Here is a 27,831-nt window from a genome sequence, read left to right as displayed (position 1 = left end):
GCTCATAGGGATGTATAAGGTTGTTGTAGAAGGGGGCATCAGAAGCCTCCATATACTCTCTGAATAGAAATCAGGGTGTGAGATTGTGGGTGGGAAGAATGGTGTCAGGAAATAGATGTAGAAACATACTGTAGTTTAACACTGGACACTCCACCCTACGGATGTAGATGCATTTGAACAGATTCATGGGAGGGCAATGATGACAACTGTATGTGTATGTATTTTCAAGCTGCATGTCAATTTATAGCAATCCCTTTCATAGGATTTTCTTAGGCAAGATATAGATATGGTTTTACTAGTTCCTGCCCCTGAAATCTAGCTTACAGCACCTGGTATTTGTTGGTGGTCTCCCATCCAAGTAGGGCTGTCTATGCTTAGCTTTGGGGTATGAAAATGAATGGGATATGTTAGCCTGTAAAGGACTGAGCAAACACTCTTCAACTATGGAAAGAGCCACTGCATAGAAAAAGTCATAGACATACTAAATATGTCTTGGTATGTAGGGAAGAAAAATAGGTGGGTAGATATTGCTTACACTCTTGGGGAAACTTCTTAATAGAAAGAATAATTTGTCAATGCCTCCAGGACCTATAGAAGGGCTCACTCTCCCTCAGTGAAATCCTTCAAGTAGAGTCTAGACAGCCATCTGTTGGGATGCTCCAGAAAGGCTAGAATTCACAATGACTCTAAATAACCTATTCCTACCACAGCTCCTGTGTTTTTACCATGTGTGTTACAGGCACAAATTCAACAGATGCTGTTTTTATTTTTGTTCTAAGCCACTGCTACACCAAATTAGCACTCTAGGGTAGGATGAGACTTGTGGAAGCATTACAATGAGGCAAAGATGGCAAACACAGGGGTCTCTCAAAGTTGTTGGACACCAATCAACTCCCATGATCTCTTGTCAGTAGTTATTCTGGCCTGGGGAGATGGGAGTTGCAGTCTCAACAATAGCTTGTCACACAGTCTGCACACCTGCATTAAAGGGTGCCTTATTCTCCTCCTCCCACTCCTTTTCACTGTGGAAAATAAAGATGCTTGGATACCATGTATTTTTCCTTCTGCTCTTTTGTCAGTCCTGCATTCCTCTTCTTCCTCATCTCTGCTACTTTCTCTTTGTACCTCAATTGTCTTTCGGTTGGCGCCTATGAAAAACAGAAGCACATGTACAGAAAAGGAGAAGGTAGGACAAATCCGACTGAAATCCCAACCTTACTTGCCAAAATCAGGATAACTGAGAGTGGCTTCAGGAGTGGGCAAGCAGAAGCTTTCCCACTACTAGGGGTCATATCCAGCCTCTACCAGCAAATTCACTACTACAGCAAATTTTTGCCCTGAAACAAGTTACACAGGACGTACACACCTTTTTAAGGAGACTGCACTTTTGTGACTGTGATATGGCTCAAAAACAGGACAAACAATTGCTACACATTTTGTTTGAAAGTGAAAGTATGTATTTGGCAACCACACTGCTCAATTATTAAGGTGATTGCAACTGTAAAAATGGATAGGGAGTTGCATATGCACTATACATTGCCCACTCCATGCCACTGCTGTTCTGCATTGAAAGTCACGGATGCTATGTGGCACAAAATGTGCTTTCCCCCTAAAACAAGAGTTTGGCAGCTCATTGATACAGTGTCAATCTGCATTCTGTACAGATTCTCACACTGCATTAATAAACAACACAGCTCATCTAGAAAACATCTCCTCTATGTATGAGAAATAATCCAGAAAGCGCATGCCATAGGAGGAACTAATGGTAGTGAATTATTCTAAACATACCCAGGGGCAATCTGGTAGCCAATGAAGAACTATGGTCCAATTTTTTAAAAAAGGATAATGTGGGAGGACTTGCCTACAAGCTTCTGGGGGAGCTTATAGGCAAGTCCTGTAAGTACAGGAGAAGGATGGAACAGGACAAGATTCATCAGGGTCACACCATAGCTTCTTTAGTGAAATCTTCTTCAGTTGGTTTATTGTTCATTAGATACATTTACAGTCAGCCCTCTTTATCCACAGATTTTTTAACCACAGATTCAAGCATCTACAGTTTGAAAACATTATTCAAATATATACTGTCAAAACTAAACCTTGATTATTTATACAAGGGACACCATTTTACTGTGCCACGGTTTTAATAAGACTTGAATATCCACAGATTTTGGTATCCACAGGGAATCCTGGAACCAAACCCCAGTGAATCCCAAGGACCCACTGTATATGTTTGCCTTTACCCTAATGAGCTCCAAGCAATACACATGACTTTCCAGTTCCTAATTGTATCCTCAGCACAAGGTAAGTCAGGCTGAGAGCACACTACTGGCCCTGATCCTGGGGGCTATACATTCAGATGGAATTTGGCTTTAATGCTGTTTCAAAGACATCTGAGATGTACTGAGGACTAGACACAGACAGCTTGGATTTCCTGCACTGAGCCTGACAAAATGTAATATAAATAGACTACCTGATGTCTGGTGGCATGTCTATTATTGTCATCTTGTCGGTGAGACAGCATCCTCTCCTCAACTTGTTTGTCCCGACTCTGTGCTCTGACCTATAAATCCAGAAAGAGATAATCTAAATCCTGTATTTCCCACAATATACAAGCTCTTGTATAGATAAAGGAAACATGCTCCAGTCAAAAGGCACAAATTGGGGGAGATAAGGCACTGTTGATCTTGAAATGGACATATTTAAGCTTTACAGATACAAAGAGAAATTTCCTTAGCCTGCAATACCTTGATTCACAAAGATCTGAGTTTGGCTATCTTTCCAGGTCCTGTGGCTGCCAGGACCTTCTGGCTCACTATTCCAAGTGAAAGATCCAGATGGGAAGAGAAATGGATCAGATGGACTCCCGAAATAGTATGGATACTACTAATAGTGCAACTGAAAGCACCACTACAGATGATTCTGATAAAGATTATCCACAACAAAGGAATGTGTGTTAAAAACAATGAACTTGGATGGAGCTTAGCTACGGCAATTAAAAGATGGAATTGGTTTCCCATCCACTTTTCTCCAACAAGCTAAGAGACACAGAAGGAAGTAGGATACTCAGGAACTCCAAAGTTGACATTCTGGTGTCTTGCACAAGCTGGGATCCAAGAGTCACTGACTGCCCATCCCCTATGTCTCCCAGAAAGATGATAAAAGCATAAGGTTGTCCAGCCATACGTTATTCATCAGCCAGAGAAAAAACAGCTACAGGAAACCTGCCTTCCTCTTCCTTGCCAACAATAACACCTCTAAGGATTGTTCACCCCACTCAGGAGCCAGACTATTGGTCCATACAGCACTCTTCCTAATAGGCTCAATGTGCCTGACCACAGAAGACCCCTTCCCATTTGAAAGTTCTTCCATAGATATAAACCCAAGACCCTCACCATGTAAAAATGTGAGTGGTTTCATTTGAGAAGGGCTCCTCCTCCAGCCCTCCACTCCCAACATCTACAACTAGGCTTTGAGGCTCAGGAAAATTAATGATTGACAATGCATCTGATGCATCTCTGCTGCTGTAGCTGAACTGTTAAGGAACACGTCTACGGCATGGGTTCAAATCCAAGGAGTTCTCTCTTTTGCTCTTAATATGACTTTTTTTGGTACAAGGCACATGAAAGACAAATGAAGATACTTCCTTGCATTCCCTGGTCAGGTTCAAATTCTGATTTCCTGCTTCCCAAATTCATGCTCTGTTTTGGAGTAGGCACCTGTGGCCCTCCAGATGTTTTTGGTCTACTACTTGCACTGGCCATAGCCCACATAACCAATGGTGAAAGAAAAAAAAATAGCACATAAGATGGTGCTACCCATTCCTCATGTGAATGCCCTCAACTTCAGAGAAATGACCAGTAATTAATTAAGGGAGCTTTTTTTAAAATTATAGCACCACCTTAAAAATAATTATTCTAAAGAAGACTGACTGGTGTCCACACTAATTTCTATCAAATGTTAGTTGATGTTACAATATCCATGTGAAAATACAAGTAACACTTTTGAGACTAACAGTGCGAAAGAAACTGTACCAAAAGCCTTCATAGACTAGTTCTACTTTTTCCTGCATCTGAGGAAGCAGACCTAGTCTACAAAAGTTTATGTTACAACTTCTTTCACAGTTAGTCTCAAAAGTCTACAAGATCCCTTTGCATACCAATATTCCAGATTAATAAAGATATGCCACTAAATTACATTTTCACAGGCACTGTAGCCCTTTTACTATCTCTGATTTTTATTGTGTATGCGGGAAGGGATGTATGGTTGCTTGTGAGATCTTTTTGTTGCTCTCATTTGGGTTAGACGTTTGTAAAAAATTATTAAAAATAATATCTCAGTTACAAATAATGAAAAATGCATTTGCTGCTCACTCACTTCATACATAATGATATATTAGAATTTTGGCTTATGATGAACCAAGTATGCTAGTGCACATTGCTGGATCATTCCTATGTGTTTCCTCCAGCCAGCATCCTTGAATAATCTGTCTCCTAACAAGATGGAATCATAAGCTAGGGTTTTTTCTCAACAAAAAAACAACATCCCAAAATCCCAGTTTTGACATAATGCAAAACAAACTACACAGCTGCACTGAAAGGAGAGTTGCTTTGCAAGGATGTGCAGGTAAAACATGCTGAAACCTTTCATTTCCCACCCCCCCCCCCCCCCCCCCCACTTGCAATTCCCTCCAATGGATTTTCCCCTCTTTTTCACACATGCCAAGAGAAACTGTTACCTTGCATTCATCTGCTGAAAGGTTATGATATAGCGGACATCCAGATATGGAAAAGTGCCTCTCATGTTTCCCTGTCAGATGGCCTGAGGAGAGAATACATATTGTATTTAGTGATGAAAAGGACAGCTAGCAGATTCAGACATGAGATTTTAAAAATTGGAACTTAGTTTATGGTGGGTTCTATAATACCTAAAGAATTGCAGCCAGGGGTGGGACATTTCATGTTGAAATTGTAGCTTTCATGGAAACGACGGCGTTTGGGACGATGGGACAGATCACTTCCAGAATCCTTCATAGACATATCCTTGGCAATGCTCTCATCGTGGGACATGTTGGGACTGGAGATATCGATATCAGATTCTGAGGATGGGGCATTCCCAGTTGGCGTCCGGGGTGGAGACTCATCGTGATCGGCTGCATTCTTAGTGTCTGTGACAGTCACAACATTACAAGAGTGTGTTAAGAAACTGGAAAACATTAAAAAGAAGGAACTTCTCCAAAGAATTAATATGCAGGTGTTAATACCAGGCCTAAAATGTAACATGGTATTAAAGACATATTATTGATCTCCAGACCAAATTTCTGAGAGTAGCCTCAACCCAAAAGGAAAAATGAGAGGTAGATATATGACCTCATAACTGTTTGTGCTCACCCTAAAGGCTGGATGGATGAGAGAGTAGAGGGAGGTCAGCGCTTCCAGAACAGATTACTCTTGATTTTCACCACAGCATTCCCCTTTTTAAATATGAGTTCAAGTACAGTGCTTATATTGACCCATAGATAAGTCGACTCAGCTTTTTTGGGTGAATTTTTTTACTAAAATCTCTAGACTTATACAGTATATGAGTATATACAATACTCAGATTTGAAAGGCAGCCTTAGCTAAGTACTGCCTCTAATTCTAAAGCTCCCTGGGCATTCTGGAAGGAAGCATTCTGTACAGAAAGTCTAATGAACAACATAGAAATAAATCCAGTATGATCCCATTTACCAGTAGCTCCCCACTCCCTGTGCCCAGTTCACCAACCTCGATCAGAAAAGTCCACCACTTGCTCCGTTTCTGATCCAGATGAGCGGGTCTGTCGAAGTGGGTATTTTTTGGGAGTTACAGGTGCAGGCTGTTGCTGGCTGCGGGTTACTCTTCTGGTAGAATAGACAGGCTCCTCTCCTCCAAATGATGGGGGATTTCGAACTGGACTGGAATCTGATTTTACAAGGTGAAGAAGATAAAAAGGAGAAATATATTTCATTTGATGAAGCACTGATCAAAGCACCTTAGCACTCACAGCTCTTCCCATATTAACATTGTTTCTGACAGTGAGAGCCTGACTATAGTCAAGGTTTTTAAAAGTATGAGCTTAAGGTGCAAACACTTCTCAATTGATGAATTCATTCCTAATCCTAAATCATGTTCAACTCAGATAATACACATGAGAAATGGGGCCAGTGACAAATATGAGCTAGCAGATTCTATATTCAAGTCCCATCTGAACCATGAGCTGATCAGAGGACCTCAGGCAAGCCACTAGCTCCCAGCCCCAATGCTGGAAGACCTTTGGATCTTGCCCAAGATCTACTTGCATAGGTTTACACTAATTTTGGGTACCGGGGGGGGGGGGGCAACCTCTGGCAACCTGTCAGAGAAGAATTCAATATGTTGATTTCACTCAGTACACACTTTCATCATAGGTACTAGTTCTCCATTCTCTTACACTGAGATTTTTATATAGATTGATCTTTCTTTGATGGAGGAGTGGTTTGAAAGTAACCTCTCCAATGCCTTCCAAAGATGAAAAAGGATTATTGGGGTCTGTGCATGTGGGCATACAGCCAGCATCGCCCAAGACAGCATCATATCTGGACCTGTGGAATGAATGCACCCATCTTATGGAATGATCTGTTCCATGCCCCCATGGTGTGCAACTGTTTACATGGCTCACAGCTACAGCTTGATATAAGGATAGACAAAGATTCAATTAAGGTGCAAGTAGGTGGAGGCTTCACTAATACTGTATAGAGGATGCCTCTTGTAGTAGGGCTAAAGGGGAAAATGGTCAAGCACTGGAAACCCTCCAATACAGGTATGCTTCAGTTAACAAAGTATATATGTTCCTGGACATTATTACTTTAACTAAAAACAAAGAAAAGAAAAGCAGTTCAACATGTTTCAGCAAACTTTCTATTGGAAACTAACAACATGCACATGTGAAATGAAACAACCAGGTCAGATAAGCCTTGCATGAAGGGGAAAACATGCTGAACTTTATACCTGAAGGTTTCATCCCAAATGCAGCCAGGAATGACGTTTTCTTTCATCAGCCTTCACTTTTCCTATGATATTCTTTTTGATAGCCAAACATATACTGGTAGATCCATGCTTTCTTTTAACATAGGTGAAAAAGGCTTATCTAGTCTCTTTCTTCTCTATTTAGTGCTTCATACATGCTCAGTAAAGGAAGTAGCTGATATTTAACTTGACTGTTTTAGGTAGGCACATACAGCTATATTAGGATATGAGAGAGCAGAATCAATTTTTCCATCAGTTCAAGCTTTATTGTGTTGTTTACTGCAAACACACTGCAACAAACCAACAAAAAGTCTGTGTTTCTCCAGCCCTCTTTCACCACTTCCCTAATGCCAATGCTGCTAAAAACTCTCCACCTAGAGAGAGAACATGAAGGAAAAAGGGGGCTGGGAGGGCATTAAAAACTTTCTAAAAATGGAATTTCACTATCACAGGCTTTGTTAACTGTGGAATTTGTAACCTGTATATAAGTATTGTAAGATACACAGTTTAATTATTTTGAAGGCACTCGCAGATGCACCTTGAGAACTCTGGCTAAGTCTAGCAGAAGAGCGGGTCACGCGTGCTGACTGGCGTGAAGTGCCATCACTTTCCGAACTGTCTGTATGTTCTGGGTCTGTAGAGAAATCAGAGTCCTCGGTCCCATCAGAACTGCTGCCTGCATTTCTCTGAAAGACCAAAGACACAAAACAAAAAGGCAAATGTATTATTTGTATAGGATCACCTCCTAAGGGCTCAGCACAAATACCTATCATCAAAACACAAACACTTTCAATTAAAAGTATGTCTTACTCACAAATCCATCAAGCACAAATTAAAATCTTACAATATTTGAGATGAGAGGAATGCTCAGACTATAGTGCAGATGACTATCCATAGGTGTGCAAGAACATGTCTGTCAGGGCCTGATGTTGAGTTTTTGTATAATGTTAAATTCCCATGCTGGGAGAAAAGTGAGATATATTCATTTAAAATAATTTCAGTGGTATCTCACAAAGGAAAGGTGGCACACTGGTTAAATGCCTGTACTACAGCCATTGACTCACAAGCTACAAGGTTTTGAGTTCAATACCAGCCAGGGGCTCAGGGTAGACTCAGCCTGGCATCCTTCCAAGGTTTTTAAAATAAGTACCCAGCTTGTTGGGGGCAATTAGCTTACACATTGTAAATCGCTTGCTATTGTTATTGCTAACTCTTAAGTCAAGCTGTCAAGGCTTTTGTAGGTCAAAACCTCTGAAGAGGGCTAAAAAAGCCACAAAAGTAGCACATTCTCTTGTATACCAGTCACAGCTTCAAAACAGTTTAGAGCCTGATGTCCCTGTCCTCTAACACAACTCACATTAGTCAACACTTTAGAGGAACCTATCGCCATACTTTAAGGCAGGAGTAGGTAACTAAGGCCTGCAGATATTTTTGGACTGACTTGCATAATCCCTCATTGCCACCTATGTGGCTGGAGCCTGTCAGGTGCTATAAGTCAGATCTCAAAATATGTTATTGTTTCATAGAAGCACTTGGAAATCACCAACAAAACATTGGGCTTCTAGCTACTTTGCACTATAGCTCCCATAATCCCTACATCTAACTAAAAGATTGTATGTACAGTGCTGTGTAAATTTACAGCGCTTTATAAATAAAGGTTAATAATAATAATAATAATAATAATAATAATAATAATAATGGTGACTAGACTTCAAAATATATGGAAGGTTGCTTCTTCATCCCACACCAAATGATCATCTGCTCTCTGTGGCAGAAATCGGGCACTCTGTGCATTAGCCTGTTTCATAGACCCCAAACATGGCTGAGATCTTGCTGATGTCACACCGTTTGCAGAGAGATCTCAAAGGTGCTAAAAGATCTCTCTACATACTGATTCTACAGACTAACATAAGATTATAATATAGCTTGCAGTAATATATTGCATCCATATTATGATATCAGATGACAAATATGGTTCAAAATATGTGCCTGAAGACTGAATTATAAATGTAGAATGTTGAGTGGAGCATATTTGTATATACCAGTAGATGATGACAGGTTGATAGAGTGTGAATAGGAGGTGCTATTGGAATGATGTGTTGGGAAAAGAAAACAAAAGGATTGGGATTCAGAAGTCAGAGACAGAAAGGAACAAAGTTCCAAAAAGACAGTAAAAGACTGTGCAAGGGTGGACTGTATTGTACAGTCAACATACATTATTAATAGTATATTAAATTAAAGGAGAACTGCAGCCACAAATGTTTGTGCGTTGGAGGCTAAAGAGTGAATAAACATATTTTTAAATGTTATATTGTACTACTGAAATGACAATCAACCAACAGAAACATTTTGTTTTAAATTTAGTGGCTAAACTTGAGTTTTTAGAATAGTATGTAAGGAGTACTGATTTTCACACTGCCAAACTCTGTTAAACAATGACTGCAAGATCTGACTGTTTGAATAGATATAGGACTACTAGATCCCATGAGATCAGCTATCCTTTGTGAACGAATCACCCCCCCCCTTCCCATTTTATTGATACTGCAGACTTTGATTATAGAAAAGCCTACACAAAGACTTGACTGAACATGTTAGCATTTGTCTTTGTTGTTGTTTTAGTATGCTATACAAATAGACAGATATAATGTATTTTAACTTACTATAGAAATATTATTGTTTTATTGCAGTGTACGTCATCTTGTAATTAACTATGTTGGCCTGATCTCAGAGACCAAGAGCCAGAATTGTCCAGACTTATATATAATAATGATGATAATATTTATTTATATTCCGCCTAATCTCTAGGAATCCAAGTGGATTACAACAGTAAAGCAAAATACAGTTAAAAGAGAATACATTAAAAATTCCAAAAATCCCTCCCCCCAGTCATAAAAACATAATTAAATGCTAAAAGGAGATTAAACCAAGAAAAAAGTTAAAAACATTAATATACAATAACAATTAAAATGAAATAAGAGTTTCAAGCGGGATCTGTGTAGAATAAAGATAAAGATGGGGGATAATGGTAGAAAAAGGCAGGGGGGAGGCAGGTCAGCAAGGATATTCTAGTCTGGAAAGGCCTGCCGGAAGAGATCTGTCTTGGGCGCATTACAGAGCGCCGAAAAGTGGCGCTCTGCCTGCGCGGTCATTAGCTGCGCCGAGAAGCCCCAGAAGCCAAACCGTGAGGCTTCCCAGCACAGCTAAAAAGAAGCGCCAAAATGGCACTTCTCTATGTGTCGAGGCTATGACGCATGAGGCGCCAATGGCGCACTCGCGGCGTCATATGCGCCGTGCGACGTGCAGACACAGTGCGCCCGCTATATAAAGATGGCGGCCCTGTGTGGAACGGGCGCTGCCATTTTGTACGGACTCGGTCCATACTAGGGTTAGGGGAGTCCGGAAGGGACGCCCCTTTCTAACCCTAGTACAGACTGAGTCCGTACTTTATGCCCGTCTGTAACTGACCTTAATAGCCTTCTTAAAGGTTTCCAAGGTGGTAATCTGACAGATCTCGTCCGGCAGGTCATTCCAGAGTCTAGGAGCAGCTGCTGAAAAGGAACGCTGGGTCACTGCAGAGAGTCTAGTCCTCTTCATTTAAAGCAGATTCTTCCCAGCAGAGCCGAGAGTGCGGGAAGGATGATATGGGAGAAGGCGCTCCTAAAAGTCAGGACCCAGGCCATGTAGGGCTTTAAAGGTTAAAACCAAAACTTTGTATCTTGCCAGGAAGCTAATAGGCAGCCAGTGAAGGGATTTTAAAACATAGAGGAATTGGCTTCCAGTGGGAATCATGGGAACAGCAATGCCCTAAGAAAGAATATGGGGATTTGAGGTGATATCACCACAAGTGACAGTTAGACATGTGATCATCTCAGTGGGACTGTGACCATCTCCAAGTTCAGAGAACAGAAACTAGCATTTAATATTGCGTTCACAGACACACCGTTCATAGCTTATTCAGGACATTATACAACCTATGTGCTGTATATAGGCGCCTCACTTGGAGCCTGAAACAATTCATTTTTTTTTCTAAAGAAGCAGCTTTCACAGCTGGATTAATAATCACTATCAAACTAGAAACAATCCTTTCCCTTGTGGCATTGCCTAGTGCAAAAAAGGCAGTTTCTTTTCGATTGATTCAGTAGACACAGTGGCACTATTCTCTTCTAGCATTATAGTCTGATACTCTGTATGTGGGACATCCAGTTAGATTCTGGATATCTGATTTTGCACTTCTGATACAAATGGCTCCCTTTTTACAGAATAATGAATTTACAAATAACTCCCTTATGCAGACACACTACAATTATGGCTCCTGTGCCTTTAGCATGTGTGTGACAGGCAGAAATTCAATAGATGCGGTGACTGCTGATATAGACACACCACGGTAAGGAAGAAGATTGAATTTCTACCTGTTATGGAACTGTTAAAAAGTATTAGAGACTGGGAGCAGGAGGGAATGTAAGGCTATACACATCCCAGGCTACTAATACAAAGCTTCTCTTCTCAGATAGTCAGTGTTATGTTACCAGTGGTCACCACAGAAGGAATTACAAAAGTATTACTGCAAAGGGGGCTACAAAATACATGAGTCCAAGGCGACTCAAACATGCAAGCCAAACTCATGTACCACAAGAAGAAGCGAGCTTCTCATTTCAGCCTCCTATCTGAATAAATGTATAGAAAACACCCTTCCTAAGAAGTGTTGTACTCACAAACATCTTATATTATATCATTAGAGCAAATGTGCTATTGCGCTTTGCACTTTTGATTATAGTCCCACTCATGTTTTCCTTTTTTCTGCCTGGATTCTTTCCTTATACTAACAGTGTAACGTTATCTGAATATCAAATGCCAAGAAAGGAATACAAAGCCAAGGAGAGTCTATACAGTTATGAAGAATTACAGTGTCTTATGCCCCACTTCTAGGCCTGAAACAATGTGCACAAAGTAGCATGTGTCATGAACTACTGAGCAGTTTCATTTTGTCGCTGCTGTTATGAAACATGAAATAAATAGGTACACTTTCAGTTAAATCCCCAGCCCCCTAAGTTGTTCCTCGTAAGGCATGGTTTCTAGACCCATCACCATTTTGGTGGCCCTCCTTTGAACATGCTCCAGTTTCTCAATGTCCTTTTTGAATAGTGGGGCACAGAATAGAGTGACACTATTACTTCCATTGATCTAGACACTATACTTCTATTGATGGAGCCTGGAATCGCATTGGCCCTTTTAGCTGCCGCATCACACTGTTGGCTCATGTTCAATTTATGGTCTACTTGGACTCCCAGATCCCTTTCACATGTTAAGCCAGGTGTCCTCATCCTACATTGATGCATTTAATGTTTCTGCCTTGAAGACACACAACACACACATGTAAACCTACTACACTCATCAATATAACCTTCCCTGGGGTTCCAGCAGGAATCCCTCTTCAGCCACCAGTCTTGTTTTGAACCTCCTCTGTCCTCTTCCTTTTCCACCAATCACCGCTAAGGGGGCGGGCTTTCCCGCGGCGCAGTCCACCAATGGGAAGAGAGGGAACGCCAATCCAGGCCAGCACCGCCAGCCAATCAGCGCCTCCCTCAGCCCCCGCTCTCGAGGCACGCAGCCAAGTATGAAGTCGACGGAGAGGCGGGGAGAAGAAAACCGCGCCAGTAGGAAGTGATAGGAAGACTAGCCAATGAGGGCTGAGCCGCGGAGCCAATCAGGGAAGAGAGAAGGCGGGACACCACATTCACCCAAAGGGAGGTGGGAAACAAATAACCGTTGAGGGCGGGGGCTTCCCATGATTGATGGCACAGCTGGCCACTCAGGTCGCGGCGGGAGGCGGCGGCAGCCAATCAGGACGCGAAATGAAACAGGGGCTTGAAGGCCTACGTTTTTAACTGGTTTTCGAGCCTGTGTTGGGAAAAGGAGAAAGGGAAGGGAAGGGGTTTGGCTCCTTCTGCGGCCTCTTACCTTCCTGCGCGACATCCTCGTCGGAGGAGGCGGCGGCGGAGGCAGCGAGGGTGGCTGCGCCCCGGCCGCCGCGTTGGCTCCGGCTGTCTCCGTGGTGACTGGCGTGTCTCCGGCTGTCCAGCGCTAGGCCGCGCCGCTTTGTCCCCCCCCCCCCTTTTCCCCCCGCTGCGACCTTTCAGCCGACTCCCTTCACTCTTCCGCCGGGACACACGACGGGGATACACACACCCCCGTCCTGCCTGTCACGTGACGCAGACAAACCTCACCTCACGCCAACGGCGCGCCGCCATTTTGGAGTCGGGAATGACGCCTTGGGAGACAGGGCGAACCGCGACGGCCATTTTGGATGAGGGCAACTCCCCCATTCGAAATAGCGGAGGTGGCCATCTTTACTTCGGGCAGCCTTGTGCTTATGGGCAAGTCAAAGCAGAACATATTTGCCTTCAGCGCTGGCTCCGCCATCTTTGGTTTGGGACTCGGCCTCTATTTTTCATTATGGGAACAGCCATCTTTGATTTGGGCGAAGGAGGTTGTTGTGACAGGATGCTCGCTGCTGGTCTAGTTCCATTAGCCCTTGGCGAAAGTAGAGATGTCCGTGGCTAAGGTCCGAGACACACTGCAGGAATAATCATATAATAATAATAACCAGCATGTTATGAAGAATCAGAGACTCATAGAGTTGGAAGGGACCGCAAGGGCCATCCAGTCCAACCCCATTCTGCCATGCAGGAACTCTCAGTCAAAGCATCCCCGACAGATGTCCATCCAGCCTCTGTTTAAAGACCTCCAAAGGAGGAGACTCCACCACTCTCCGAGGAAGGAGTGTGTTCCACTGTCGAACAGCCCTTAATGTCAGGAGGTTCCTCCTAATGTTGAGCTGGAATCTCTTTCCTGGAGCTTGCATCCATTGCTCCTAGTCTCTGGAGCAGCAGAAAACAAGCTTTCTCCCTCCTTAATATGGCATCCCTTCAAGTATTTAAACAGCTGTCATACAACCTCATAACTTTCTCTTCTTCAGGCTGAACATCCCCAGCTCCCTGAGTCGTTCCGCATAGGACATGGTTTCCAGACCCTTCACCACTTTATAGACACTCTCCTTTGGACACATGGCTCGTTTCTCAACATCCTTTTTTAATTGTGATGCCCAGAACTGGACACAATATTCCAGGTGGGGCCTGACCAAAGCAGAATAGAGTGCCACTATTACTTCCCTGGATCTAGACACTATACTTCTATTGATGCAGCCTAAAATCGCATTGGCCTTGTTAGCTGCTGCATCGCACTGTTGACTCACGTCCAACTTGAGATCCTAGATCCCTTTCGCATGTAGTTTCATTCAGCCAGGTGTCCTCCATCCTATATCTCTGCATTTCATTTTGTTAGCTTTGGCCCAGTTTTCTAGTCAATTCAGGTCATCTTGAATCTTGATCCTGTCCTCTGAAGTGTTAGCGACTCCTCCTAATTTGGTGTCATCTGCAAATTAGATAAGTATGCACCCAACTCTGTCAACAGTGAGAGAAATGGCTGGCATTTTAATTAGAGTAATTAATAAAATGGTATCATGTTCTGTAGATTCTGGAATGGTCTTGACAATCTCTAGTTGCCCTTAATCTTTCAGTTAATTTTTCCCATTTCCCAGAATTCCATAGCATATCAGTTAAAGGTCCAAAACACATTGCAGAAATAATCCACTTTGAGACCACTTTAACTGCCCTGGGTCAGTGCTAGGGAATCCTGGGAATTGTAGTTTGTTGTGACACCAGAGCTCTTTCTGACAGAGAAGGCTAAATATCTCACAAAACTACAGTTCCCAGTATTCTGTAGCACTGAGTCAGGGCAGTTAAAGCGGTCTCAAAGTGGATTATTTTTGCAGTGTGTTTTGGACCTTTAACTGATATGGCTCAGTGCTATGGACTTCTGGGAACTGGGGGAAATTAACTGAAAGAATATGGGCTTCTAGAGATAATCAAGGCCCTTCCAGAATCTACACAATACTATTTTAATAGTTAATCAAATTAAAATGCCAGTCTTTCCCTCTTTATTACGCGCTGGTTTTTGAAAGATACTCCATTGTAATTTTGTCAGCTGGACATTTTAGCTGATAGTCAGGAAACACAAACTCAATATACATCATGGCAATGGCTTGTTGATGCATTGTTTGCTGGTTACATTTTTTTTCTTTAAAACATTTAAAATACTAATTAAAAAAATATGCAAACAGGCTCATTCTCTAGGGAGCAGTCAGGGCGACATTTGCTGTCTTTTGTAGAATCTGGAAAATCTTTCTTTTTCTTTCTTTTTTCTCCATTTCCCAGAATTCCACAGTTAGCAAAGCGAGGGAATTCAGGAGATTACATAGTCCTCCCCCCACCAAAAAAAGGTTTAACCAACATTTTTGTATTTTGCATATATAGTATGCACTGAATCTTACCCATCAATGTGTGCAGTCTGTTCTATTTGAAGTGTAGCCTTGTTTTTTGCCAGATGTGATTGCTGTATTATGGCTACAACATAGAGATAACCTTCTCCTACGCAAACCCCATCTCTTGCCACCTGTAGAGTTCAAATGTACAGTGCAGCTGAGTTGACTTATGTAGAGTTCATAGCCCCAACATGGGAGGTGGGACTTAACCAGGAGTAAGGCCATGGACAACGTAACATCTTGATCTGGTGCAAGATCACCTAACAGCATTCTCCATGGTAGGGTCAAAAATGTACATTAGACACAAACTGGGTCTTTAACTTACTTTTGAGATAAAGCCATCAAATCCTAAGGAGGCTTTCACTTCTTTTATTTTTATAAAATGCATATATTGGCACAGCACTTTAACATATAAAGTGTGCTTTAACAAGAGACAAACATTTTGGTAGCTAAGGTCCAAAACACACTGCAGAAACAGTCCTGTTTGAGACCACTTTAACTGCCCTGCCTCAGTGCTAGGGAATCCTGGCAATTGTAGTTTATTGTGGCACCACAGCTCTCTGGCAGAGAAGGCTAGATGTCTCACAAAATTACAGTTCCCTGAATTCCCTAGCATTGAACCAGGGCAGTTAAATCAGCCTCAAACTGGATTATTTCTGCTGTGTGTTTTGGACCTAACAAATGGTACCACATACCTAAGAATTAAGACAATGGAAGGCCCATTTATTAATATGAGTGTGCAGCCAATAACAGCTGGAGGGCTACAGATTGCCCCACATAAAGTATTAAAAAGACCAAATGAAAAAGCAATCTAGCACATTTCTTAGCTGAATCCAAAGAGTCCTTTTTCTTACATTAGATTCAGCTGCTCACACTGGTTACTGGTGTGAAGTCATTGTTTTGGAAATCTTGAATCATTGGGACAATCCTCCTTGCCCTCCTAAGAGTTGCTTCTGGCCTGTTACATGGGCTGGCCTCTTGGGTACCACAGGTCTTATATGAAATTATCTTAGCATGAGGGGACCTCACAAACATTTGGTGAGAGACAGAGGCGGGTTACACACCGCCCATTTGGGGCAGCATGCACCCACCCCTTTCCCCGCTGTATCAGGGCCTCAGCTGCCAGACCGGCAGCCTCCGAGGCCCTGATCAGCCGCTTTCCAGGCTGCGGGGAAGCTGCAAAAGGCCGCTTCCCCGTGGCCTGGAAAGGAGTGTCCTTGGGGCTTCAAGCCCCAAGGACACCCGTCGACGGCGGAGAGGAGGAGAAAGGGGCCGCTTGGCCCCTTTCTCCTCTGCGTCCCTGGCGTAGCTGTCTGAAGGCTGCGCCCAGTGATGCAAACCCAAAAGGAGCTCTGAAACGGAGCTCCTTCCGGGGTTGCGGAAAGGGCGCCCTAGGCGCCCTGGCACGGCCCCAATACATCACAACCGCGCTGCCTCGCTTGGCGGCGCGGTCATGACGTAGTGATGGCTTCGGCCATGTGGAACAGCCACTGCCATTTTCTACGTGTGGAACGCATACTAGAGTTAGGAGATGCGGAAGCACTGCCCCTTCCTAACCCTAGTACGCGCTCGTCGCGTACTTTCTGGCAGTCTGTAACCCACCGGAAATGTGTTTCAGAGTTGGGAGCAGTCACATTTAGACTACAGCTTCTAGAATTTTTTAGCCTAGCCATTAGCCGAAGTGACAGTGAGACTCAAGTAGTTGTAATCCCCAAAAGTAACTTTTCTCAACTGTTTATCAGTTTTTGGACTGATGTAAGGCAGGTAGGTGTGTCTTACGTATCATCCCCTTCCAACTAGTGTGGAAATTTATTTATTTATTAACTTTAACATTAGAGGAAATTCCCTGCAATCCTGGTCACTTGGGGAGGTAGTAATCATGCCCTTAGCCTCTAGTGTGGCTTCTAGCAGCAGAAGCAAGTGTGAAACAACTCTGTTTAAAGCTGGAATTCTTTCAAAAGAATCGAAAACCATTTTTTCTATCTCATCTTGCAACAAGATGGGAAAGCCAATCCTTTTCCAGCACATCTCTTTCTGCAAGCACTCCTGTGGTTGACCCTTGTGTTTTTGGTTTTCCTTCCTTTTCATGGCCATCCCACATCCACCAAAGGTTATCTTTCTGTGCACATGACTGGCAGCTCTCATTTAGCAATCTCAGCTTCTAGATTCTAGCAAATGGCGGGGTGGTTCTCTCCTTTGTGAGGAAGGGAGATTGGCCATTCTTGTACAGAAGAAAATCTCTCAGTTTTCTGGATCTGCAGGGAGAGGCGGGAAATAGAAATAAATTTTATTATTATTATTAATACTAAGTATTTAGCTTAGCTTACTATATAAATAAGGATTAATAATAACTGGTTTTGGTTTATTTTTGAGGAACTTCTTTGGAAAATAAAACTTATAAAGAAAACTACTACGGAGTGGGGCAGACACAGTATGTTGTGTCCTGAGGAGTTGTCAAGGAAGGTTTGTTTCAGCAATCTTTCAATTAAAAATTAACCATATGCATGTGTGAAATTAAATAACCAGGTCAGGTATGCTTTGCATAAGTAAGCAAATACCATTTGGAAGCATCTTCCAAAATACATCTAGGAGTTTTTCTTTTTCTTTCACCAACCTTAATTATTCTTATGATTTCATTTTTGTGGCCAAATTTATAAATCTATGCTTCTTTAACATTCTGGAGGGAACACATGGTGCAGGCTTATCTGCTATCCCTCCTTTCTCTCCCTTTTGCTTTTCAGTTATGCTCTCTTGGGGATTCTGGAGGCAGTTGCCATTTACTTTGCTTGTAGGTTGGCACACCTGACTGCTCAAGCTTTATTGGGTTGTTTACTGCAGACAGGCTGCTTAAACCAGACACCAAAATCTGTTTCTCAAGTGTCTCCTTCCTCATCCTCCCAATGCCAGTGCTGCTAAAAAGTAATCTAGCTAGACAGAGGATGAGTGAGAAAGGTGGGGCTGCACAGCTGTAAAAGGACTTTGTGAAAAGGAGCTTCTTTGTTTAAGGCTTTGTTAACTGAGGTATGCTGGTATTTTCCAAGAGAAAAAAGCACTCTTCCTTGTGTTTAGACTATAAAACGCAACTTAATTCTTGCTGGAGGAAAGGAGCAATGCTTTTGCAAATGGCAAGATTAGAAATGGAGACAACCTCTGACAAAAGATGTTTTACGGAAAGTTATTATCTCTGCCTGTTCCTAATATTTCTTGCCTAAAGAACCATATGAATTAATGGGGTTGCCATAAGTCGACAGGTGATTTGGAGGCACGTACACACATACGCACAATAATTTAAGGTAGCAGTTTGTCACACTCTGGTGCATAGCAAGCCCAAGGTTGCACTGAAAGGCATGGGACTTATGTCCAAGCAAACAAGATAGGACTCTGAAGTGAAACATTTTGGCCCTTAGGAACTATCTGCAACTTGGTTTAAATCCAATGGCAGACTGGATCATAAATCACTCTGCAAGGTTTTCTTGTCTGACACCTGTCCGTCTTCACAAGCAACCGGTGGGAAAAGGTTGGGGAGTGCAGCATTGTCATGCTATGTTAGGAAGTTGTCTTCTTTCCAGATAAGCTGGAGTTCAGCCAAAATACAGAAGCCCGCTCCTTCCCACCCCATCCATGTCTTATCTGCTTAGGGCTTCAGACAGTCTGCTGTAGCTTCTGTAGGAGATATGCCCACCACACCCGCTCCCTTGCAGACATTCCAGACTGTGAAAGATTTTAACACAACATTGTGATCTTTGGTCATTTAATTTTCTTGGGGATGCCATCAGAAAACTTTGCTGACGTGACTTTTTTAAATTCTGTTTTTGTTTTCTCCTCTTTTTCTTTTCAGAGCGCATGGTAATCAGCACAGAGTAGTCTTCCCCAACCTGTTGCCCACCAGATGTGCTAGAGTCGACTCTAACTCCCTTTGCCTACAACCAACACAGCCCTTAGAAGGCTAATTTAGCTTCTGAAAGTAGAATTAAAGCAAAATCGGGAGAAGAAGCTGTGCCTTGTTATGTTTGAGAATGCAGAGCAACCTCAGATGTCTAAGCAAGTTAAAGGGGAACAATAAACTTAGGTTGGTACTGAATTGCTTTATGAATTTTACAAATTTTATCTGTAACTAATTGTATTTTATATTTTGGTCTATGACCGTAAATAAATGATGATGATGAAATAAATGTATGAATTGCTCAACTTTACATGCGCAGAGCTTCCATGCTTGAAGAGCCCAATCCAATGAACTGCTGCTTCATCTAAAATGGCTGCCATTGTACTTTACCTTTTATATAGAAGTATTGCTGTCTTTTCCTCCCAATTGTATTATGGCCATTAATTAATTAATTTTGTCCCTTTGCACTTATGTTGGTTTAATGCTGTTTTAGTCCTTCCTTTCTGCCTATTCACCTTGCTCCATGCTTCTTGGACCCGGAAAATCTTTATGGTATAGATAAGTTGTTGGGTTCTACATCACAGTGATCCCACAACTTGGACCATGTTAGGGTTTGTCAAGGCTGTATTGCGGGATGGATGAGCACTGTGTATTTTGTGGTTTTTGTGTGTTTTAGGCCCCATACAGACAGGCCAAAATAAAGCTGCTTCGGGTCACTTTGGAGGTATGCTGTTTAAATGATGCATGCGTCCTAAGACTCCGGAAGCTGCGCCAAAGCTGTGCTCCAGTCCTTAGGACTGGATCATGGCTTTGGCGCAGCTTCCAGACTCTTAGGACGCATGCAATATTTAAACAGCATATGCCCAAAGTGACCTGAAGCAGCTTTATTTTGGCAGGCTGTATGGGGCTGTAGCCAAGGGTCCGTAGGGGAATTTTATTATTGTTGTTATTAGCTCAAATATTGCAAGAGGGGCTGGCTACAAGAGCCCACCGAAATCGCCCTCCCGATATGTATATGGAGTAGACCAGGGGATCCCAATAAATGGAACTGAGACAGACTTCAAGAATTAATAACCAATTTATTTATAAAGGGAAAAACACATACGATTCACTAGCATACACACACACATACAAGGCTCAGGAAAAGCATAGGTTAGCATGGAATAGGATTTTAGGCATCACTGGGGTGATACGTACCAGAATGTAGACTCCCTCCAGGAATCCAAATGGAATATGATGAGGATGGCATGAGGCTCAGCCATGGAATGACTGGCCAGGAGTCAGAAGCCAGGAGCCAGGTCAGGGTTCAAGGGGACATAGCTTCCCCCTGAAATCCAGACTGGCCCAGTGAACAGGCAAATCTGAGAGTATTTATAGGCAAAATCTTGCTTCTGGCAAAGGTGCTTGATGGTGAGAACAAAGGTGTTGAATTACTTTCTTTTCACCTGGATGTCCCTGTCTGATTGTCTTAGTGGTCTTAAGCTGCTCGGACAACAGACCCTGGGAGGGGGCAAGATCCTCAGGCAAGGCAAACATTTGCTCTTCCTGGTCCTATGATAATCCTCTTATGCGACTCTCTAGATATAATGATGTGGGTGCCCCTCAGGGGTGTGTGTACATGTCCTCATGCCTTGCTGGCAATGGTGGACAGGCTGTTAGAGTTCATCTAGGGGTCATTAAGGGTTATCATTTATACCAAAATTTATATGAAGCAGCATGGGTAACAGGGCCATAGTGTTTTATAGGAGCCAGCATAGTGTAGTGGTTTGAGCGTTAGACTGTGACTCTGGAAACCAAGGTTTGAGTCCCAGCTTGGCCATGAAACCCACTGGGTGACCCTGGGCAAGTCACACACTCTCAGCATGAGGATGGCAATGGCAAACCACCTCTGAAGAAACTGAATCCCATCATGGGAGAAAGGTGGGATATAAATCATTGCAATAAATAATAGAATAAATAAATTTTGCTAAGAAAACACCATGATAGGGTCACCATGATAGGGTGGCCATCTGTCAGAAACAATTTGAAAGCATACACACACACACACACACACACACACAAAGAGTGTGGTATAGTACAGTCAAGCATCTATGAATATATATATTCCAAAAAGCAAGCTTTGATTTTATCATTTTATATAAGATATGCCATTTTTTATAAGGGACACCATTTTACTATCTATTGTATTTAATATGTTTTTGGGGGGAGTCCTTGAACCAAACCCCAGCGGATACCAAGGGCCCACTGTAGTTGGAGTGGTGGCACTTTGGAGATCCACTGGAAGCCTATTCACTATACTGTACAATATTACATTCCTATAATTCCACTTTAATTGCCATCATTCTGTCCAATGGAATCCTGGGACTGGCGTTTTAGGGAAGGGGTGTCTAGAATCCCGAGCTAGAATGCCTCACCGAACTACAAATCCCAGCATTCCACAGGAGAGACTCCTGGCAATTAAAGTGGAATAATACCACTATAATTCCATAATATGAACAGGCCTTGATTTCTTCTCCCACTGGCTGGTCTTGGTCCAGCTGCACTTTTAACCTGACCTACCTACCTCACAGGGTTGTTGTGAGGAAATAATGCAGGAAAGCCATGTAGTCTGCCTTTAGCTCACTGGAGTAAAAGTAGATATAAATGTAATAATATATAATGTGATTCTAACAAAAGTTAAAAACACACTGCAGAAATAATCCAGTTTGAGACTGCTTTAACTACCCTGGCTCAATGCTAGGGAATTCTTGGAACCATAGAGACACTTAGCCTTCTCTATCTGAAAGAGCTCTGGTGCCACAAGAAACTACAATTCCCAGGATTCCCTAGCACTGAGCCCAGGCAATTAAAGTGGTCTCAAACTGGATTATTTCTGCTGTGTGTTTAGGATCAAATACTCTTTTTTTTCCTAAGTGGAAGGAAATGTTTGTGTTGTTTTTCATATGGAGCTCAACAACCACACTGGCTGGGGAGACTAAAAGCATAGTCCAGTTCATTGGGAAGACGTCAAGCTGAGGAAGGTTGCTCTATGATGGTGGTTTCCAAAACTTTGATCCTCCAGGTGTTTTGGACTTCAACTCCCAGGATTCTTAGACATATAATTCTAATGAGATAATATTATATTCTTAGACATTGGCCATGGTGGCTGGGGCTTCTGGGAGTTAAGAGTCCAAAATACCTGGAGAGCCAATGTTTGGAAATCTCTGTCCTTAGGCCATTAAGTGATGTACTGCCCCATATATCTATATGGGGGTAGCTAGGTAATTGAGCCACTAAGGTTTACTAGGTAATTGAGCTCAATTAATGGTAATTTGAAATCATCTCATTAACTTGCATATGTTAGCAAAGATGAGGACACAAAATGTTATATTTGTAATTCATATTGACTAGAGCCAGCATGTTGTAGTGGTTTAAGCGTTGGAGTATGATTCTGGAGAAGAGGGTTCAAATCCCAGCTTGGCCATGTAAACACACTGGGTGAACTTGGACAGGTCACACTCTCTCAACCTCAGGGGATGGCAACAGCAAACACCCTAAGAAGAAACATGTCAGGAAAACCCTGTGATACATTTGCTTGGAAACCTGTCTCCATAAGCTGGAAACGACTTGAAGACACACAAAATGATGATGATGATGATGACAGTGATGGAGCCAGTGTAGCTTAGTGGTTTTGAGCGTCAGACTATGACTCTGGAGACCTGGGTTCCAATCCTGGCTCAGACATGTAAACCAGTTGGGTGACCTTGGGCAAGTCACACTCTCTCAGCCTCAGAGGATGGCAATGGCAAGCCTTCTCTAAACCAATCTTATCAAGGAAACCCCATGACAGAATGGTCATGAATTGGAGGCAACCTGAAGGCACACATCATATTATTATTTTATTATTATTATCTCTATCTATATATATATATAATCATAATAATTATAATAAAATAGTATAAGATATTTACAATATATAATATTCACTGCTGTAAATACATAAATAAAATGCTGTATTGCCACTATCCTTCCCAGTATTTGCTCTCTCCCCTCCCACTCTGCACAGCACAGAGGGCCAGGGACTGAAGCGAAGGAGCATGCGCAGCACGCGTGAGAGTCCTGCCCTGAAGCCCCGCCCCTCCCAACTCTCGCTCCCCAATGAGCTGCGGCGGGGGGTCGAGGCCACGCCCACTGTCCCTTTAAAAAGGCATGCCGTGAAGGGGGAGGGAGCCACCGGCCGTCACTTGTCGCTGGGAGAGCGAGCGGAGAGGGTCTCCAGAGTTGCTCCTGAGGGACCCTTTTGGGGAGGGAAAGCGTAACGCCTCTCTCTCTTATATGCGGGGCTTGGGAAGGGGGAATGGCAGCGGGGACGTCTTCCTATTGCCGGGGGGGTCTCCAGCCGCTCAAGGCCACCGTCCCTTTCCAGCTGCAGCAGCACCGACGGAGCGGAGATGGGGGCCGGGCAGGTAACCGGTGTGTGAGTGTGTCGCTGCGTCCGCACTGTAGAAGTAATCCGGTTTGAGACCACTTTTAGACTGCATCCATACTGGAGAAAATAACCCAGTTTGGCAACGTTTTAACTCTTTGTCTGACTCTTTGCTATGGAATTCTGGGAGTTGGAGTTTGTTGTGGGGCCCAGAGCGGAGCCTCCAACTCCCAGAATTCCATAGCCTTTGAGCCAGGGCAGCTAAAGCGGTCCCAAACCGGGTTATTTCTCCAGTATGGATGCAGCCTTCATTGTCATGGCTCCATGCTGTGGAACTCAGTTTGTTGCGCTACAACAAACTGCACTTCCCAGAATTCCATACCATGGAGCCATGGCAGTTAAAAGTGGCCTCACACTGGATTATTTCTGCAGTGCGGATGCAGCCTGTGTCTGGGCAGTGCGTTTTGTGTACTGTGTGTGTTGTGTGCCTTCAAGTCATTTCTGACTCATGGAAAGTGTTCTTGGCAAGTTCCCTCCAGAGGAGGTTGGCCATTGCCTTCCCCCGAGGCTGAGAGAGTGTGACTTGCCCAAGGTCACCCAGTGGGTTTCATGACAGAGCCCTGGTCTCTGATGGTGTCTCATGTGCTTTCCTTTGAGAAAAGGGTTGTGAGAAGAGGTCAACAAAGGTTTAATTTGGGGGGACTACAACTCCCAGGATAACCAGATGGAGGGCATGGCACAGCCAAAATGTAGGATGTTCAGGATAACTGTACAAACTGTAAAGGTAAGCTTTTAGGCAAGTCACACTCTCTCAGCCTCAAAGAATGGCAATGACAAACCCTCCTCTGAAGCAACTTGGCCAAGAAAATGTCACAATAAGGTCACCCTCAGTAGATGTTCAGGATAAATGTAGGACGTTGCAAAATGAATGCTAAAAACACTAACATCAGTCTAAATTCATGCTTCTTAGTCATGCTCAGAATGGAGGACATCTCAAAATTCCTCCCAGACAGAAGACTGGAATGTAGGACATGTCCTGGAAAAGGAGGACATCTGGTCACTAAGTTCCTGTTGTGTGCCTTCAGGTTGTTGTCCACTGAGAGTGAAACTATTGTGATGTTTTCTTGGCCAAGTTTCTTCAGAGGGGGATTTGCCATTTCCATCCTCTGAGGCTGAGAGAGTGTGACTTGTCCAAAGTCACCCAGATATCTTAAAAAATAAAGCAACCTGGCTCAAACCCAGGGTCTTCAGTCAGGTCAGGATTCGAACCCATGTCTCCTAGTGTCCTAGTCCAATGCTGTATAAATAAACCACTATGCCACACTGGCTCCCTTTGGAGACCTCAAGGGGAGCTTACTATGGGGCTTTCTTGGCAGGATTTCTTCAGAAAGGGTTTGTCATGGCCATCTTCTGAGGCTAAGAGAGTGTGGCTGGCCCAAGGTCGACCAGTGGGTTTGCAGGGCTGGGATTCGAACCCTGGTTTCCAGAGTCATAGTCCAACGCTCAAACCACTACACCAAGGTGGCTGTCTAGTGAGAGTCCACCTCAACATTAGGAGGAACCTCCTGACAGTCAGGGCTGTTCGACAGTGGAACAAACTCCTTCCTCGGAGTGTAGTGGAGTCTCCTTCCTTAGAGGTCTTTAAGCAGAGGCTGGATGGCCATCTGTCATTGGGGATGCTTTGACTGAGAGTTCCTGCATGGCAGAATGGGGTTGGACTGGATAGCCCTTGTGGTTTCTTCCAACTCTATGATTCTATAGTCCCTCACCCTAAAAAGACAACTCTGGGTTTTAAGGAAGTGTTGTGGTTTGAAGGCACACATTGCATTTTCAGGAGCCAGGCTTGTTGAGGTTAGTGAGAATCTGAATGGTGGCCTGCCAGTATAGGTGGGATTCGCAGCTCGACCAAGAGACCTATTGGGCAACATTGGGCAGGTCACACACTCTCAGCCTCAGGGGAAGGCCACAGCAAACTTCCACTGAACAAATCTTGCCCCAAAAAAACCCCTGTGATAGTGTTGCCATAAGTTGGAAATGACTTAAAGGCAGACAACAACAAATGTTGATATGGGACTGAGCAGTGATCAGGACCTGAAAGGTGAAGTCACTCCGGTTTACCCAAGAGATCTAATTATTTAGGATTATGTAGCTCCAAGTAAACTGCAGAGAGCTCCATGTTAGCCGTATATATAATGGGGCTAATAAGAAATCTCGGCGTATCTGGGTTGTGTCTAAACTAGCTGTGTTCCCACAATAAGGGTTTTTTTGGCTGACTCCTGTTGGCTCCAGATAATTGGGGGATGGAAAGGAAGCAACAGGGTGATGGAATTAAGGGCTGCAAATGGCATGAATGCCATTTTGTAAATATGTGATACACTTATCATGTAGAAGACATGCATAGAAGCATGGAATCTCCTTTTGGAAAAGGTTTTTCTGTGGCTGGGGGGAAAGCGAGTTGATGTTGTGCCCAAAATAGGCAAGCAGCCGATGTATAAGAAAATGGGTCAAGTAAGATGGGAATACAGTAGTTCAAGGCTAGAAATGAGCATTGGGAGACTTCACCAGGCTGTGAAAATGGGGCCTGGTTGAAACTGGCAGCGAAAAGGGTCAACTTCTGCAAATGTCTGAACACAGAAGGACCTAGATGGCAGTACAAATAAAGGCAATATAAAAAAGCAGGCTTAGATTGTGTAGCCAGGGGCAGATGATTAGCATTATGAGATGGAGAGAAAAAAACAGTCAGTATAGAGTGGGCCCTGTGAATCCACGCCTTTTTTTATCCATGGATTAAACCATCCATGGCTTGAATATGCAGCTGGCCCTCCACATTTGCAGCTTTGGCTTTTGCGGGTTTGATTATTTGTGGATTTGATTAATATGTCTTCTCTAGGAATCCCTAGGTCCTCCAGAGAGATTCTGCTGGAAATTGACCATAGAGTTGCACTGGAGGATCTCTAGAGATCACTGAAGAAAAGACTTCTCTAGGCATTTCTAGGTCCTCCAGCATGATTCTATGGTTTGTTTTTGGCTGACATTGACCACAGAGTTATGCTGGAGGACCTAAAGATTCCTAGAGAGGTGGTATTTTAGGTTAAAAAAGTAGTGTTTGCAGTTTTTCCACTTTCGCTGAGCTGCAACTCCCACCTATCCATCACCATCACCAGTGTTGTGGGGCTGATGAGAATTGCAGGCCAACATTTGGATGGTTCAGTGGCACTCCATGTAATTTGGAGTGGGGTGGTACTCAGGATAGTATTTTTGAAAGGGTGAGATACAGCCATTCTGTCTTCCTTTGCCTGCATTTCCACTGTGCAGTTCTCTTCTGAGTGCCAGCCCTATCTGAGTATTTGATGAAATGTTAGCAAGTATTATTCCTTTGCTAGTATTTCTTTCTTTGCTAGTGGCCTGTTTAAGTGATCTCTTGCAAAGAACAGAAAAGAAGCTGTTTCTACAGTTGCATGATTGATTGACCAGTGGTAGTTATGAACTGAAGGATTTTTTGTGGCTGTGGCAACCTCAGACTTGTTCCCTTCCTCATAATTCTTCTTCAGGGTGTATAAGCCACTATTTGTCATGGCCTGAGGAAGCTAAACACTATGTAAGCTATGGGGAGAAGCACACAGTTTAATAATTTTACTTGGTTTGACTTGCATCTGTTTTAAAGGGGAGAACGAAGAGGTATTTGTTTAATCACACTGAGTGCCTCGGGTATCTAGACACTTTTTGCAGGCTCCTTGAACAAAACATTTAGACTTATCCTCCTGTGTTTGAAGTCCCCAACACATAACAGTGAAAACAGTGAATTGTTCTCTCATGTTATACTCTTACAGGAAATGTATGTGTTCATTCAAGCATACACCCACCAAAACTAAAGGTTAAGGTTCTTTGTTACAGCATTTTTAAAGTTGGCTAGATAGTACACTGAAATATATTGGATTGTTTATCTGTGTACATTAGTTTTGGCACTTCCTCCTTAGTTTGCAGGCAAAAAGAGTGAAGGTCTTAAGAGCTATATCTTGATCTAGCAGCTGAAGCTTTGCAAGGCTTTTTAATTAGCTTTCAAGTCAAAATCTTTGAAACAGTGTTTGCATCTTTGGAAAAAGTCACCATATACTTGCCTATACAATTAATGCAGGAATCT

At 43.1% G+C, this 27,831-nt stretch overlaps 2 protein-coding genes across 8 annotated transcripts in view; one reads left to right on the top strand and one right to left on the bottom strand.

The window, feature by feature from the left end:
• The window catches only part of KAT7 (lysine acetyltransferase 7), a 38,145-nt gene extending 25,025 nt beyond the window's left edge, over window positions 1-13,120 (bottom strand). For 3 of the 4 annotated variants that reach the window (XR_006104432.1, XM_042471915.1, XM_042471916.1), the window contains exons 1-7: window positions 12,981-13,120; window positions 7,561-7,708; window positions 5,763-5,939; window positions 4,925-5,164; window positions 4,736-4,818; window positions 2,471-2,560; window positions 1,050-1,148 (exon numbers count right to left, since the gene is read on the bottom strand). Coding sequence is in view for 3 of the 4 variants with exons in the window: in XM_042471915.1 (XP_042327849.1) it covers window positions 1,050-1,148; window positions 2,471-2,560; window positions 4,736-4,818; window positions 4,925-5,164; window positions 5,763-5,939; window positions 7,561-7,708; window positions 12,981-12,995 (852 nt within the window). In the remaining variant the exon portion in view is untranslated. Of the gene's footprint in view, window positions 1-1,049; window positions 1,149-2,470; window positions 2,561-4,735; window positions 4,819-4,924; window positions 5,165-5,762; window positions 5,940-7,004; window positions 7,377-7,560; window positions 7,709-12,980 lie in introns of those variants that run through there. The other variant, XM_042471917.1, reaches the window with a different exon arrangement.
• Window positions 13,121-13,259: 139 nt separating this feature from the next.
• Window positions 13,260-27,831, top strand: part of FAM117A (family with sequence similarity 117 member A) — a 50,080-nt gene continuing 35,508 nt past the window's right edge. For 2 of the 4 annotated variants that reach the window (XM_042471919.1, XM_042471918.1), the window contains exon 1: window positions 23,508-23,730. In XM_042471919.1, the coding sequence (XP_042327853.1) occupies window positions 23,622-23,730 (109 nt within the window). In that variant the 5' untranslated portion in view covers window positions 23,508-23,621. Of the gene's footprint in view, window positions 13,585-16,814; window positions 17,866-19,240; window positions 19,472-23,507; window positions 23,731-27,831 lie in introns of those variants that run through there. The other 2 variants (XM_042471925.1, XM_042471923.1) reach the window with 2 other exon arrangements.

This window comes from Sceloporus undulatus, chromosome 6 (genome assembly GCF_019175285.1).
Source record: "Sceloporus undulatus isolate JIND9_A2432 ecotype Alabama chromosome 6, SceUnd_v1.1, whole genome shotgun sequence".
NCBI lineage: Eukaryota > Metazoa > Chordata > Lepidosauria > Squamata > Phrynosomatidae > Sceloporus > Sceloporus undulatus.
The sequence above is the reverse complement of the archived record's forward strand: the minus strand, read 5'-3'. Positions and strand labels throughout refer to the sequence as shown.